The sequence below is a fragment of the Mastigoproctus giganteus genome, chromosome 3, assembly GCF_048544385.1.
Source record: "Mastigoproctus giganteus isolate SK-2022 chromosome 3, ASM4854438v1, whole genome shotgun sequence".
Lineage (NCBI taxonomy): Eukaryota > Metazoa > Arthropoda > Arachnida > Uropygi > Thelyphonidae > Mastigoproctus > Mastigoproctus giganteus.
Window position 1 is genome coordinate 3,034,762 of NC_143577.1, and position 16,510 is coordinate 3,051,271.

General features: G+C 37.3%; 1 protein-coding gene across 1 annotated transcript in view; it reads right to left on the bottom strand.

Moving 5' to 3' along the window:
• LOC150087615 (complement factor B-like) overlaps positions 1 to 16,510 on the bottom strand; it is a 286,583-nt gene that overhangs the window by 264,190 nt on the left and 5,883 nt on the right. Inside the window, exon 2 of the mRNA XM_090369826.1 lies at positions 8,999 to 9,193. Coding sequence (XP_090225952.1) covers positions 8,999 to 9,193 — 195 coding nt within the window. The remainder of the gene's footprint in view (positions 1 to 8,998; positions 9,194 to 16,510) is intronic.

Consider the following 16,510-nt stretch of genomic DNA (forward strand, 5'->3'; position numbering starts at 1 on the left):
ATTATATTAGCATGCACTGATTTTGATATATTAGATTTCCAGTTTGTAAGGCTGACTACGTTAAAATTAAATGCATCTCTTTTATTATATATGTTTACGTCATTATTATTATTATGGAATATTTCTATATGAAGATCCAGATAATTTGCTATAGTATCGGAATTATTAGTTTTTTCCAATACTAGTTCTACTGGATATAATTTACTGTAATCCTGGACAAAATGTGGACAATTAAAAACACATATATCATCTACGTATCTATATATAAGTAGGTTATCTTGGAATTCTCTTTCTGTATAATGTAGATAAAGGTTTGCGATTATGCTTGATGCTGGACTTCCCATAGGGGTCCCAGTCACTTGTAGGTATAACGATGTTCCGTCATATACATAATTATTAAAGATGCATAATTTTATTAGAGAATCCCAATAGGTTAAATCAACCTTTATAGCATTTTTATTTTCTAAATATAGTTTCTGGAGGACGACTTTTAAGTTATCAAGATTAATGCTAGTAAATAGACTGTTAAAGTCAAATGTTTGTATTTGATGAATATTGTTATTTTTTAGAGCATTTATAATAGGTAAGTTATTATTTATTATAATAGTTTTATTTAAGTTATTTAATATAATTTTAAGTAACTTTTCTAACATTTTTCCGGGAAATTTAGCATAACTATCTCTACATGATGTTATGAATCTAAAAGCAATCGGTGTTTTATGAAATTTGGGTATGCCATATATAAATGGATATTTTAGGTTATTATACTTTAACTTTAATTTTTTATGTAATGCAATTAATTTTTTGATTATTATGTTAGAAGAAGATGTTATCTGTTTATATGTATGGCTAGACTGTAGTTCATTTTTTAAAATTTCTATATAATATGATTTACATATGATTGCATAATTGCAAGCAGCTTTGTCAACGGGAGTAATTACAAAATGTTCATGTATATCTTTGAGCTGCCTATTGATTAATTTGGTATTATATAGATTATCCTGTATGAATTTCAATTGATTATATTTGCTTCTTACTATATGCATGTTTCTCTATGCGTTAATTTAATTATTTATTTTTACCGTATCCATCACATAGGGGGCACCACATATTATTTTGACGACTATTACATTATGTCCTAGATACGGTCAATACGTAGTATGTATTATATATTTAATCTTATTGTAATCATTAAATTACGTTCTCTGTCGGGTCAACGACGATTAATATTTATATTTATATTTTACATTTATATTTTACTTATATTTCTTACCTTTGATTCTAATATTTCTAAATTTTTTTTTTTTTAACTTTTATTATGTTGTTTCGATTTTTTATATTCGATTTACATCCGGCCTATTCTGGTTTATATTTGGTTAGATTTAAATTACTTAGCATATATTGATCATCACAGAAACAGAGAACTTCTTGTCGTTTTTTTGCCTTCATTCTGGGTGGTTGGCCCCAGTTGAAGTCATCTAGATTGTCGGTAAAAAGCGATAATATATATATATATATATTTTTTTTTTTTTTGCGTTTTCTTAGATCCCTGATGGTATTATTATTGGATTGATTTACTTATTCTAATGGTTCTTTATATTATCCTTAATATTATATATATATATATATTTTTTTTTTTTTTTTTTTTTTTTTTTGCGTTTTCTTAGATCCCTGATGGTATTATTATTGGATTGATTTACTTATTCTAATGGTTCTTTATATTATCCTTAATATTATATATATATATATATATATATATATATATAACTGCATTCAGGATTTCATTTGTAAAATAAATGATCGTCTCAACAATGGGCTCGAAAAATTAAAAAAAAAAATAACAGTGGGCTCTCGCGAGCCCACTAGAGCTCACCACTGGTTACATGTTACAGGTTTTACAAAAGGTGTTCAAAATGCTGTCCTTGCAACCATACGCAGCTTTGTAGTCTTCTCTGCACTGAGTTGCAGATCCTCTCAGGTATTCCTGGGTCATTTCTGATTTGATTAAAGGCTCCTTCAACCCGACGCTGCAATTCCTCAACTGTGTTAATGTCACAAGTGTACAACAAGCTTTTTACATGACTTCAGGTACAAAAATCCATAGGATTTAAGTCTGGTGATCTGAGAAGCCACATTACTGGCCCACCTCTACCTATCCACCGTTGACCATACCTTCTAGTTAGATACCTAGTCACAACTCAAACAAAATGTGCCAGTGCACCATCATGTATAAACCACATGTTCTGGCATTTCTGAAGTGAAACATTATCATCATCAAGGAGGTCTGGAAGAACATTCTGCAGGAACTGAAGGTACAGCTCGCCTGTTTGGCAGAAAGTGTGGTTCAATTAGACCGTCTCCTAGTAGTCCTGCCCAGACATTCAACGAAAAACGTTGCTGGTGTCGTGACTCGTGAATGCATTACGATTTTTGTCGGACCAAACGTCAGTGAACAAAATGTTTAAAAATTGGGGGTTCAGGACACATTGTTGTTGCATCCACTGGCAGAAGGTCACTCTGGGAGGGTAGTCTATATTGCTGAGACCTTGTACACGCTGGATATGGTAGGGGTACACTAATTGGCGATGTAAAATTCGCCACACACTGCTATGACTCGGTACACGCTCTTGCAGAGCAACCCTCCTTGTCAAAATTCCTGGATTTTGTTCTATTCTTTCTGGACAGTATCTTCGGTTTATTGTAATTTTGAGTGATTTAACTGTGGATGAGTTTCTTTAGGTGTTATTAATAGTTTCAAGGTGAAAAATTACCTAGCTTTTGTGATATAGCTATTTGGTTTAAGTGAGTGTGGTTTAACCACATCGGCAGAGCCAATATGGCTGCCATGTGGTAACGATCGTCGTCGGCGGATCCGTAGTTTTGGCGGGAAACGTAAAATCAGTTTTCTTTTTTTTGCTGATAGATCAAGAAAGTTACTGTAAGTACAAATAATATTTTTGCTTTGAACCTAAAAGGAACAGTTCAAGAAGACAGGATTTAGAAGTTGGAATTATTGAAAAACTGTACTTATTTTTACTAATACATTTGGAAGTTGCTTATTTAATACAGTACTACTAAAATTAATCTATTTGTGAGTTTTTGATATTAAAGAATTATGGAAGATAGAAATCCTAACGGTAAACGATCTTTAGACAGATCCAGCGGGGAGGGAGAGGATACTTCACCCCTACTCCCACCTAAAATTCCTCAATCTCATGGCGATATACGAAGGCTAGGTGAGTTTGTATATTCTAAAAGTATTGGTCACGAGCAGTTAAGACCCACGACTCAGTTAGTACGAGAGCAGAGCACAGGTGGTGAGTTAATTGAAGCGGAGTGGATTGGGTCTATTCCCACCCCTATTTTGACTACTAATGAATGTGAAAGTTATGCAAGTACAATAACTGATGAGTGTGATAATATTCAAGACGCGTCCTCTGTATATGCGGTCATTTCTAAAATGCGAAAAGATATCACAAATTTTCTTTTCGGAGAGACTAATAAGGTGACTAAAAAAATGGGGATATCATTATGGACAAAATATGTAATTTGGAGACTATAACAACTGCACTATTGATATAAAATGAGAGATTAAAAGCCATTAATGAGGAAATTGATAAAAGAGCCTAATTGCTACAAACAGTGTTACAAACTTTATCTGTGGTCTCTGTTTAACACATTGAACAGGATGAAGGGAAGAACTTACCAAAATCAGGTGTAGATCCAGATGAGTTTCTGACGGATAGGTTACATACACAAGAGCCTGTGCGTACCTATGCTGATACTGTGAAGGGTACTATTGAGAAGGATGTTTCTTCTAGTGATCTTATTAAATTATCTAATAATGTTATTAAATCATCTAATAATGTTCTAATAATTAGAGCTTCAGATACTAATAACTTGAAAACAAGTTCTGATGTGAAAAATGTAGTTACTACAACTCTTAAAAATGATTTGAAGAATGTAAAAGTGAAATCTTTGCGACTTGTTCGTAATCGAGGAATGGTTGCAGAAACAGCTACAAAATCAGATTTGGACTGCTTAACTTCTACGACGGCGTTTTCCGAAGCTGGAGTGATCACTGGCTTTCCACGTAAAGGTAATCCATCAGTCGTAATTTATGATGTCCCACGCGATCTATCAAAGGACGATATTGTGGATAATCTTTATAACAAGAACTTGATAGATTACGGTTTCACATTTGAAGAAGTGAAGCAACAAACAGTTTTTCGTTTTACTACTCAGGCCAGGTCGTCATCGCTAGTTCATTGGGTTGTTAACTTCTCACCTAAAATTTATAAATATGTGTCCTCCCTGGACAGGTTGTTTTTGACTTGAAGTTCTCATAAGCACCGTCGTTATACGATAGTCACTAAATGTTATCTGTGATTTGGGTATGGACATACTACCCAATATTGTTCGCATGAGTCCCCGTCTTGTGGACATTGTGCTCGAAGTGGGCATGTATTTAATGAGTGTCCATTTAAGGAAGAGCCACCTAGTTGTATCAACTGTAAGAAACGTAGGAAGGAATATCAGCACTCGGTAAGGAACGGTATATGTCTGAGTACTTAAGGGAATTACAGACGGCACGATTAAGGACCGCCAATGAATAATAGTTATAATAATATCAATACAAGTTTTATTCGCGGAGATGGAGCTGTTATTGGAGCTAATGATGTTTCTTGCTGATTCTCCTGCGTCTTTGCTTGCTGGTATTAGGATTATGTTTATTACGATTATTAGGATTATGTTTATGACTAGAACGGTCAGCGTTCTAGAGCAGTATTGGACGAAATTCGAGTGTCTGCTGAGCAAAATGCTATTGATATTATTGCAATTCAAGAGCCTTATACTGATAAGGTGCAACCTGGATATACTCCAAAGGTAACGGGAGTTCCACTCACTGCCCATATAATTCAGTCGGTCTCTGAGGAACTTAAAACATGTATTGTGGTGTTAAATAATCAGCTTGATATCACTATAATCCAGCGTTTCCCAAACTTTTTGAGCCCACGCCTCCCTTGACTTGTAAAATTTTCCCGGCGGCTCCCTTGAAGTAAAACATCCATAATTATGCAATTTATAGTTCTTTGGCAAAACTAGAGTTTCTCCTATTGTGTGTGGTTTTTTACATTTCGCGATTCTGTAAGAAACTTGGTACGACGCTAGCAATGCATTTGATGGAACAGAAACTATTTTTTTGAAGGTTTGCTTTTATTTATTAAACTCATGTATATATTTTTTTATTTATATATGTTATGTTATGAAAATAACATTTCTGTTAAACTTTTCGCGCCTCCTTTTGCACTAGTTCGCGCCTCCCAGTTTGGAAATCGCTGGTCTAAAGCACGACTTGGACTTGTGTATGTGCACGCACACTTTGCAACCTTCAATGCAAGGGGCATGAAACAATTTTTCTCAATAAATGATGATGATGATGGAAGCTCCAAGGATTCAACCCCTATAGGATGACATACCCATCCTAGGAGATCAACAATTTCTCTTTCTATGTGTTTAACCTACAATCCTTTATTCTCATATTGGACTTTATATATGAATGCATGCTAATTGTTGGCAACTTTACCTTTCACTTTTACTCTACTTTTTACATTTTCACTAATAGGAGAGATAATAGCGAACCTGAACTAACTCTTGTTCAATAGGGTAAGTTTCTCTTCCTAATATTTCAGCTATGACTCATTGCCCCTGCCTCATCCATACCCTAGTTTATTACTTGAAACTTAACTTGGGGCAAACCATGTTTATTTTGTTTATAATACCAATTAGTTTATTGAACTCAGTATTTAGTGCTCCTTACAATTCTTGTCTATCCCCAAGTTCGTAAACGGTAAACCCTTAATATTGAACTGTAATGAATTAGGTTTTGATTAATTGAAGTATAATGAAATATTCTCTTGATTTGTAAGAGAGGGCCGAACACAGTCGTTGAATCATAAGCTTAATATAACTAAATGGAACTTATTCTATAAGAGTTGTCTAGAGCTCCATTTTAAGATAATAATGATCTAAATGTAATCGATAAATCTGACACCTTGTAAAAGATGAATCACTGCCATACCTCATGTGTATGTAAATCGTTTCTTTTCTTTTTTGTTGTTTATTAAATTTGTATGTTTATTGTTATATATCTTGCCTCTGTCACTTAGTTAATTGTTATACATCAGTGAAACATTATGGATTTGTTATACATCAGTGAAACATTATGGATTTGTTATACATCAGTGAAACATTATGGATTTGTTATACATCAGTGAAACATTATGAATTTGTTATACACCAGTGAAACATTATGGATTTGTTATACATCAGTGAAACATTATGGATTTGTTATACATCAGTGAAACATTATGGATTTGTTATACATCAGTGAAACATTATGGATTTGTTATACACCAGTGAAACATTATGGATTTGTTATACACCAGTGAAACATTATGGATAATCAGAATGAGATTCATAGAGATTAATAAGTAACTTAAGTCATTGGAATAAGTAAATCCTATTCAATACTTTATAACCAGTTGGGTTATTGTAAGCCCTAACTAACGTCTGAACAGGGGAATCCATACCTTTGAACAGGTTAGGGTATCAAAAACACAACACACCTTAGAACTGTCTTCGCAAGGAGTGGGTCCTCCACCCTGATAGAAAGCAGATTCATCCTAGACTCCATTGTGAGTCAAAAACCACTAAGTCCTCCTGTTGCCAGTCCACTTATTCCCCTCAACTCGACCAGATTACGCCACTCAACATAGAAGTACATAAATTAATAATATAGCGTCCCCAGGCTGGCCGACAATACACACAACAGCCTAAACATTTGAAATCACAGCGACAACAGTTCTCGTTAATTTTTTTAAAATTAACTATGACATGTAAGGTTGAATATTAAATATTGAAAACTTTATGACAAAAAATATATTGAAATAATTAATATTAACAAGAGTATAACTATACTGATTTTCCTTCAGATGATCGCCTCGCATAAATTCAAATACGTTTCATAAATCCAAATACATAAATCCAAAAAATTTTCAAATTTGGATTCGTCGGTCCATAGTAAGTTTTTCCAGTCTTCAGTTGTTCAAGGTTGATGGTTCTTAACCCAAGCCAACTGCTTCTTTCAATTTTTCGGTTTTAATAAAGGTTTTCAAACCATTCTAGGGCTTCCATGTTCCCGCTTTAATAAGGCTTTCAGACACTGCAGGACTTCATGTTCTTGTTTAAATAACGGTTTTCGGACTGCTACATGACCATGAAGTCCTGCAACGATTTGAAAACCCTTATTAAAAACCGAAAGAAATGGTTGGCTTGGGTTAAGAGCCATAAACATTGAAATTCTGCTTGTTTAAGATGAAGTTTTATAGTGGATAGACACGGGAGTTTATCTGTTCGTATTGAACCCAGATCGAATTTTAGTTGTAGTAAATCATCAATTGCATTTTTAGAAATCAATGTTATGGTCTTATCTTGTGCTTCCATTGTTACATGAAGTGGTCCTGATCGTGGTTTGTCATTTAAACTGCCGGTGTCCTTGAATCGTCCAACGGTAGTTTGTACTCCTTTAAATGAAACACCTAGTTTTTTTTGCCAATACTTCCCATGGAATAACTTTCTTTATAGAGTGTTATAATAGCACTTCTTTTTTCAAACACTCAATTTCTTATTTCTTGCCATGAATACATAATAGAAAATATTTTAATAAAAGTTAGTCCTTTTTAAATAAAAACTTTGAAAATTAAGAAGAATGAAAGGCGATTCTAAACAATAGGCAGGAGTGTATGTAGATATATAATACTGTGATCTACAGGCTCCTAAAAGTCGGAGAACAGCTTAAGAGAAGAAGGGTAGTAGGAGACAAAAAGAAAGGAAAGGATCCATATTCCTCATTCATTAAGGCCAGTTCTGACCTCTCACTCATCCCTTTGGAAAAACCTCGAGATGGCTATTTCAGGGCATATACACTGTATATATAGGGATGTAATGCTCTTTAAACTACATGCTCCTAAAAGCTGGAGAAAAGCTTAAGAGTTAGCAGAAAGGACAGTAAGAGATCAAAGGAAAATGAAAAAGAGCCTCAAAAAATGAAAAGGAGTCTCATTCCTTGCTCACACTCACTCATTAGTATCAGTCCAGTTCTGGCTGCCCACTCATCGTTGGGAAAATGCAGAGATGGCTGTTTAAGGGGACTAGTTGGTCCTTCATTGGTGAGTGGGTAAGTATTCTGATGGTATAACAGCTAACAACTCAGTTGTGAAAATAATTCAACAATATGAGAGATGTCAAATGGTGTTTAGTAGTTCAATATTTAAGAAAAATTCAGGGCTAAATCCTCAGACTGAAAAAAAATTTATAGACATGAGTTAGTGTAAATGCATCATGTCTGTATGCAATAAATTATCCAAAGTACACCACTCAGCAATATTAACAGAACAAAATGTTTCTCATTAATATTTTATTGTGAACAGTGTCACCAAAGCCAAATATTTGATATAGTAGGCATCCTGGCATGCAAATTCCAAGTATCCAATAGAAATTGATCTATCACCTTAGAGTTGAACATTTATTGATGACTCTATGGTGATCTATCACCTTAGATTTTTTATCTTTAAGCTATTTTATCTTTAAGAAGCATTAAAAATTCGGAAAAGGTCTAAAAGGGTCTTTACACCAATAATTGTGATTTTGACATTACCCAGAATTTTTATGAGGGCCCCGCATTGAGGAATGCGTATCCTTACTGTTGAAGCGCCAATAGTATCAAATGGTGGAGGGAGACAAAAAGGCATCATGTTCCTTCTCCCATCATCAACCTTTCCCTCAAGTTAATAAGTAACCTAATACTTTTATTTGGAGAAATATTACTTATTTGTAATGTAGCATTGAGGCAACTTATGGTGCTAGCATCTGAAGCTATCACCAGATTGCAATATTAGGCAGTCATCATTACTAAAACGAATTATTCAATACTCACTTTCACACAAGGGAAACTGATGAGTCCAATTTCCTTCTATACACGTGCTTGCCGCGTTCCCTTGAAGTTCGTAGCCTTCCTTACAATAAAAATATGCGGTGTAGAAATGCCAGCGGTAGGAACCAACGACTTTTCTAGTTGACTTCAGCTTAAAGATGCCATTTTCAGGTTGTTCGGGCAATTCACACAACAATTCTGAAAAATCAAAAAATATCTGATTTAAGTAATATGATTGGCAACTGCAGATTAATTAAAGACACTTTAGCATAGGCGTACGATGCAAGAAAGCAAGCTTATGCAGCATCAGCCAACAAAAAAAAAACTCCCATTTCAGCACTCTATTCGTTCCAAATGCCTGTCCAGTTCAGCCTTAAATTTATTTAGGCTATCAACTTCCACAACAAAAGATGGAAGTCTGTTCCACCAATCAATCACCTGCTGGCTAAAGGCAATTCCGCACATCTATTCTACAACTATCTTTGCTCAATTTGAATCTATGCCCCCAAAGGTTCTTAATCTCAGCAAGAGAAAGAATCCCATCAGCATTCAGCTTGCTCAACCCATTCAAAGCCTTATACACCTCAATCAGATCACCTAGCAGGTGATCTGATTGAGGTGTGTAAGGCTTTGAATGGGTTGAGCCTGGAAAGTAGGTACCTACTCTCCAGGCGCTGCAATTTGCAGAAGTTAAATCTTTCTTGGTAAGAGCATTCACTTTGTTCCCCTCACCAATCTTGTTGCCCTTCTTTGTACTCGTTCTAGCAACTCTACATCATTTCTAAAATGACGCCTCCAGACCTGTACACAGTACTCAAGGCGTGGCCTGACAATTGCCTTGTACAACGGGATAATCACCTCCCTGTTCCTGCTAGCAAAATTCCTATATATCATTGACAAGACTCCATAACCTGCCCTCGTTGCCCGTCTGCACTGCTCAGCAAACTTCACATTTGACCGCACAATTACCCATAGATCTTTTCCACTTCCCTGGATGTAGTACGACACAGTTGGTATGTTTTTCTTGGGTTATTACTACCTATATGCAGTACTTTGCATTTGTCAATGTTAAACTTCAGTTGCCACTTCTCAGCCCATTTGACTAACTTATCTAGATCCAGTTGGAGTAGCATACTGTCTTTACTGTCGTTAACAACCATGCCAACCTTTGTATCATCTGCAAACTTGGACATTAATCCTGATATACCTTCATCAATATTATTGATGAATACTCAAAACAACAATGAGTTCAGCACCGAACCCTAGAGAACTCCATTAATAACATTTGTGCACGAAGAGCAGTGTCCATTGATTAACACTCTCTGTCGTCTCCCACTCAACCATCCCTTTATCCATTGTAGCAACTACCCTTAATGCCATACATCTCCAATTTGAACAGCAGTCTTCCATAGCAACAGTATCAAAAGCTTTCCTGAAATCCAAGTATATGATATCAAAATTATTTTTTTCATCCAATTCCTTTGTGACCACATCATTGTATCCAATCAAATTGGTCAGACAGGACCTACCTTTAACAAGGCCATGCTGTATCTTAACTATTACTGCCGTCTAGTCTAGACGATCTTGCAGTGTTTCTTTAACCACTGACTCCATTATTTTCCCCGGAACAAAAGTTAAACTAACAGGTGTATAGTTAACTAGTGTCACCTTTTGAATCCCCTTTGTGAATTGGTGACACATTTGCACACATCCAGTCCATGGGGACCTCCCCTGAGTCCAAGGAAGTTCTCATAATTATGGCTCAGAGTTTGTTTACTTTCTTTGCTGTCTTCTTTAATATAACTGGATAGATCCCATCCACCCCAGGTGCCTTCCGTGTGTTTAACTTCAACAATTTCTGCTCCACTTTGCTCTCAGTTATTATGAAATCATTTAGCTCTTTCTTAGAGTTTGATAAACATCTTGCCCTTTCTTCCTTGAAAAACTCATATGTGAATGCTGATGCAAAATGCTCATTTAGTTCGACAGCTATCCGAGAATGATCATGAACAGTGAAACCATTGATATCAAGTGGACCAATCTGATTTATTATCTTCCTTTTAGAGTTTATATAAATAAAGAAGTCTTTAATGTTTTCCTTTGCCAAAGATTTTTCATAATCTGCCTTCGCTTGCCTAACCTCCTTTGAGACTTGATTACAGACTATCTTGTATCTATCATAGGCTTCTGTGTCGCATGACAATTTATGAGCATCCCATGCATTTTTCTTCTCTGCCACGAGTCTCATTAGTTCATCTGACATCCATTTGTGCCTGAACCAAGAGCAGTATTTCTTAGTTGGAATAAAAAGCCTAGTAGATTCCAAGATTACTTCCTTGAATGCTTCCCATTTAGAATTTGCTGTTGGTAACATCATCATTTGGTCCCACTGTATAGAAGTTAAAAAATCTCTGAGACCACTTTATAAAAGCAAAAACCCTTCCCTTTAACCCTGATGGTAGTTACATTATTATTATTATTATTACCCATATGGTGCAAGGAAGCCTGAGGCTTATGCTGCACCAGCCAAAAAAACTTAAAAAAATTTCTGAACTACCAAGAGAGAGAGAGAGAGAGAGAGAGAGAGAGAGAGAGAGAGAGAGAGAGAGAGACAGAAATAAAAGGGAATCACCAAGGAAGAGAAGAATGATGATATCCAGCTCAGGACCCTGGGTGTGCCAAGCCCACACTCACCAGATGTGAGCCCCTGGGGCTGATCTTTAAGTAAATCTCACATTAGCATTAGTAGAGGCATTTGATACAAGAAAGCAAGCTTATGCAGCATCAGCCAAAAAAAAAAACCCACTTCCACTTCACCCCTCTGTTCGTTCAAAATACCTGTCCAGCTGAGCCTTAAACTTATTTAGGCTATCAACTTCCACTACAAGGGATGGAAGTCTGTTCCACCAATCAACCACCCGCTGGCTAAAGGCAAATTTCCGCACGTCTATCCTACATCTGTCTTTCCTCAATTTGAATTTATGCCCTCTCAGGTGATTATTCTGAGCTAGAGGAAGAATCCCATCAGCATTGAGCATGCTCAAACCATTCAAGGCTTTATACACCTCTATCAGATCACCTCGCTGGTGCCTAGTCTCCAGACACTGTAATTTGCAAAACTTAAGCCTTTCTTCGTAAGAGCACCCCTTTGTTCCATTCACTAATCTTGTTGCCCTTCTCTGTACTCGTTCCAGCAGCTCTACATCCTTCTTGAAATGAGGCCTCCAGACCTGTATACAGTACTCTAGGTGTGGCCTGACCATTGCCTTATACAAGGGAATAATCACCTCCTTATCCCTGCTGGAAAAATTCCTGTATATCATTGACAATACTCCATGAGCTACTCTTGCAACCCGTCTGCACTGCTCAGAGCACTTCATATCTGCCTGCACAACCACCCCCAAGTCCCTTTCATTCTCTACCACTGTCAGTGTAGTACCACAGAGTTGATACGTTGCTCTGGGGTTGCTGTTTCCCATGTGTAGTACTTTACATTTGTCAATGTTAAACTTCATTTGCCACCTCTCGGCCCATCTGCTCAACCTTTCCAGATCCTGTTGCAGCAGCATAGTGTCAGTAGTGTCCTTGACAACCCTGCCAACCTTTGTATCGTCTGCAAACTTGGACATTAAGCTTGATATACCATCATCAATATCATTTATAAATACAGAAAACAATAATGGACCCAACACTGAGCCCTGAGGGACTCCACTAATAACATTAGTCCACGATGAGCAGTGTCCATTGATTACCACTCTCTGTCTTCTCCCCCTCAACCACCCCTTTATCCATAGCAGCAACTTGCCTCCAATGTCACACTGCTCCAATTTGTGTAGCAGTCTTCCATGTGCAACAGTATCAAAAGCCTTTCTAAGATCCAAGTATATAATATCAAAGCTATTCCCTGCATCCAGTTCTTTTGTGACTGCATCATAGTACCTAATCAAATTGGTCAGGCAAGACTTCCCCTTAACAAAACCATGCTGTGTCCGAGCTATAACTGAAGTCTTGTCTAAATGATCCTGCAGTGCTTCTTTAACCAGTGCCTCCATTAATTTTCCTGGAACAGAAGTTAAGCTCACAGGTCTATAATTACTTGTGTCAGCCTTTGATCCTCCTTTGTGAATTGGGGTCACATCTGCACATCTCCAGTCTATGGGTACCTCCCCTGAGTCCAAGGAAGCTCTCATAATTATGGCAAAGGGTTTGCTTACTTCCTTTGCTGCCTCCTTTAATATAACTGGATAGATCCCATCCACCCCGGGTGCCTTTCTTGTGTTTATCTTCAACAGTTTCTCCTCCACTTTACTCCCAGTTATTTCAAGATTCTGTAGCTTACTGCTAGAGTTGAATACCCCTCTGGCATTCCCCTCGCTGAATAACTCCTCATGTGTGAATGTCGATGCAAAATATTCATTTAGTTTGTTAGCTACCTGAGCAGGATCATCAACAGTTGACCCATCAATATCAAGTGGACCAATCTGATTCATCCCCTTCCTTCTAGAGTTTACATAAGTAAAGAACTCTTTGCTGTTTTTCTTTGCATCCCTTGCCAAGGATTTCTCGTAACCTGCCTTCGCCTGCCTAACCTCCTTTGTAACTTGGTTGCATATCAACTTGTATCTATCATAGGCTTCTGTGTCATGTGTTAATTTGTAAGTATCCCATGCATTTTTCTTCTCTGCCATATGCCTCATTAGTTCATCTGACATCCATTTTGGCCTAAACCTTGAACAATATTTCTTAGTTGGTATGTAAAGCCTAGTAGCTTCCAAGATAAGTTCTTTGAATGCTTCCCATTTTGAATTTGCTGTTGGTAACATCATCAGTTGGTCCCACTGTATAGAATTTAAATACTGTCTCAGTCCATCGTAGTCGCCTTTACGGAAGCAATAACCCTTCCCTTTACCCCTAATGGTAGTTACCTCTTTGAGTAAATCCCACTTCAGCACACTGTGATCACTGCCACCTAGTGGTTCATTTATCTGCAGATTCTTAATGCATGAAGAATCACTGCTGATAATCAAATCAAGAGTATTACTCCCTCTAGTTGCCTCCCGAACATGCTGATGTAGAAAACAATCATCCAATAAATCCACAAAAGCCCTGCTAGTGTGTGAGTGACCAGCCCCCAAATTGCAGTCAATATCTGTGAAATTAAAATCTCCCATTATAAGACTCTCTGATTTACTGGCCCACTCTGTTTCCCTGTACAGTTTCTTATTATACTCATCAGAGTCATTAGGCCTATAGCACACTCCTACTCTCAATTTTGATCTCCCAATGCTTATGTCACACCAAACTGACTCGACACTGCACTGTCCAGCGATGTCGACTGGCTTCACTTCCTTGGTTTTTATGTGTTTCTTAACTAATAGCATAACCCCTCCCCCCTTCCTATCCTGTCTATCCTTTCTGTAGACGTTGTACTCCCCAAATTCCAGTTCTGCATCCCTTATATCTGTGTGACACCACGTCTCTGATATCCCAACAATATCTGCCTTTGATGTTTTGAGCAATACCTCAAATTCATCAAATTTATTTACTAAACTCCTAGCATTAGTGTACACGCAAGTATACCTGCACCTGTTTCTATTCTTAGCTACCCTAACACAACCCATGTGTTTACTTGTACCGCAATGGCTCCCAGCAGTCTCTGAAATATCATGCATCTTGTTTTTCAGGCTTCTGCTCATTCTAATAGAAGCAGTGCAAGAATCACTTTCTCCTCTGCCAGTCGCTACTTTTAACCTTTTAGTCTGTGAATCCCCCCAAGCTAGCAGTTTTCCTACCCACCTAACACTGCCTCGATAGCATCAGCAAATATTCTTGTACCCTTTCTATTTAAGTGTACCCCATCCCTGTAGAAGCAATCTCTCCTGTTAACAAGCACAGTCCAGGCTGAAAAAAATTCTACCCCTTGAGCCTTGCACAATCTTTCCAGGGCCGAATTGATAGACAAGGCTCTCATCATATACTCCCTCCTATCGTGTCTGGGCAGAATTGCAGACACTTTCAATTTCAACCCTAATTCTCGGCTTTTGCCGAGACACACACACTGTGATGGCTAATACCTAGACATCCGCACACTGTGATGGCTAATACCTAGTGGTTCCTTTATACGTAAATTCTTAATGCTTGAACAATCACTGCTGATAATCAGATCAAGAGTGTTACTCTCTAACATGCTGCCTCTCTAACAATCATCCAATAAATCCACAAAAGCCTTGCTAAGGAGTGAATGACCAACCCACAAGTTTCGGTCTATATCTGGGAAGTTAAAATCCCCAGTAATAAGACACTCTGTTTGCTGGCCCACTCTATTTCTCTGTATAATTGTTCATTGTACTCAACAGAGTCATTAGGCCTATAACAAACTCCTACCCTCATTTTTGCTTTCCCAGTGCTTATGTCACACCAAACTGACTGAACATTGCACAATCCATCTATGTCAACTAGATGCACTTTCTTAGGTTTTATGTGTTTCTCAAGTAACAGCATAACCCCTTCTTCCCCCTGCCTTAGCGGGAGATTACAGATTACTGTCCTGTCCATCCTTTCTATACAAACTGTACTCTCCAAATCCCATCTCTGCATCCCTCATATCTGAGTGGCACGAAGTCTCTGATATAACAAGAACAATCGACTTGGATGTCTCAACAAGCACTTCAAATTCGTCAAATTTGTTTACTATACTCCTAGCTTTGGTGTACATGCACCTGTTCTTAATCTTAGTTACTCTTACACAGCGCATGTATTTTCTTGTTTCAGGACCCCCAGCAATTCCTGAAATCGCCAGCAACTGGCTTTCTGGGCTGCTGCTCATTCCAATAGAAGCAGTGCAAGAATCATTTCCACCTCTGCTTGTGGCTACTGTTAACCTATTAGTCTGTGAATTGTTAAAGTTTAACACAAGAAGGGCACCTAGGGTGGATGAGATCTATCCAGTTATATTAAAGGAGGCAGCAGAGGAAGTAAGCAAACTCTTGGCAATAATTATGAGACCATCTTCGGACTCGGGGAAAGTCCCCACAGACTGGAGATATGCAAATGTATCTCCAATTCACAAAGGGGAATCAAAGGGTGACACAAGTAATTACAGACCTATTAGTTTGACTTCTGTTCAGGGAAAATAATGGAGTCACTTGTTAAAGAAGCATTGCAGGATCATTTATACAAGACTGCAGCAATAATTCAGACACAGCATGGGTTTGTCAAGGCGAAATCCGATCAGATTGATTGGATACTGTGTCACAAAATAACTGGATGCAATAAATAATTTTGATATCATATACAGGAACTCCCTGACTTTACGTAATACTGGTCTTACGGAAATTCAACTTTATGTAATATTTTGCCTGCCGGTGGAAACTTAAAAAAATCGTGGAAACGTATTTTGCATCAAGTAGGAAAAAATGGAGGTATCGTTAAAATATCATAATGTGAACCCAATAACACTTTTTTTTTTTCGTAATTCGTTCCAAGTCCTTGGAGGTTGAAAATTGCGCTATATTA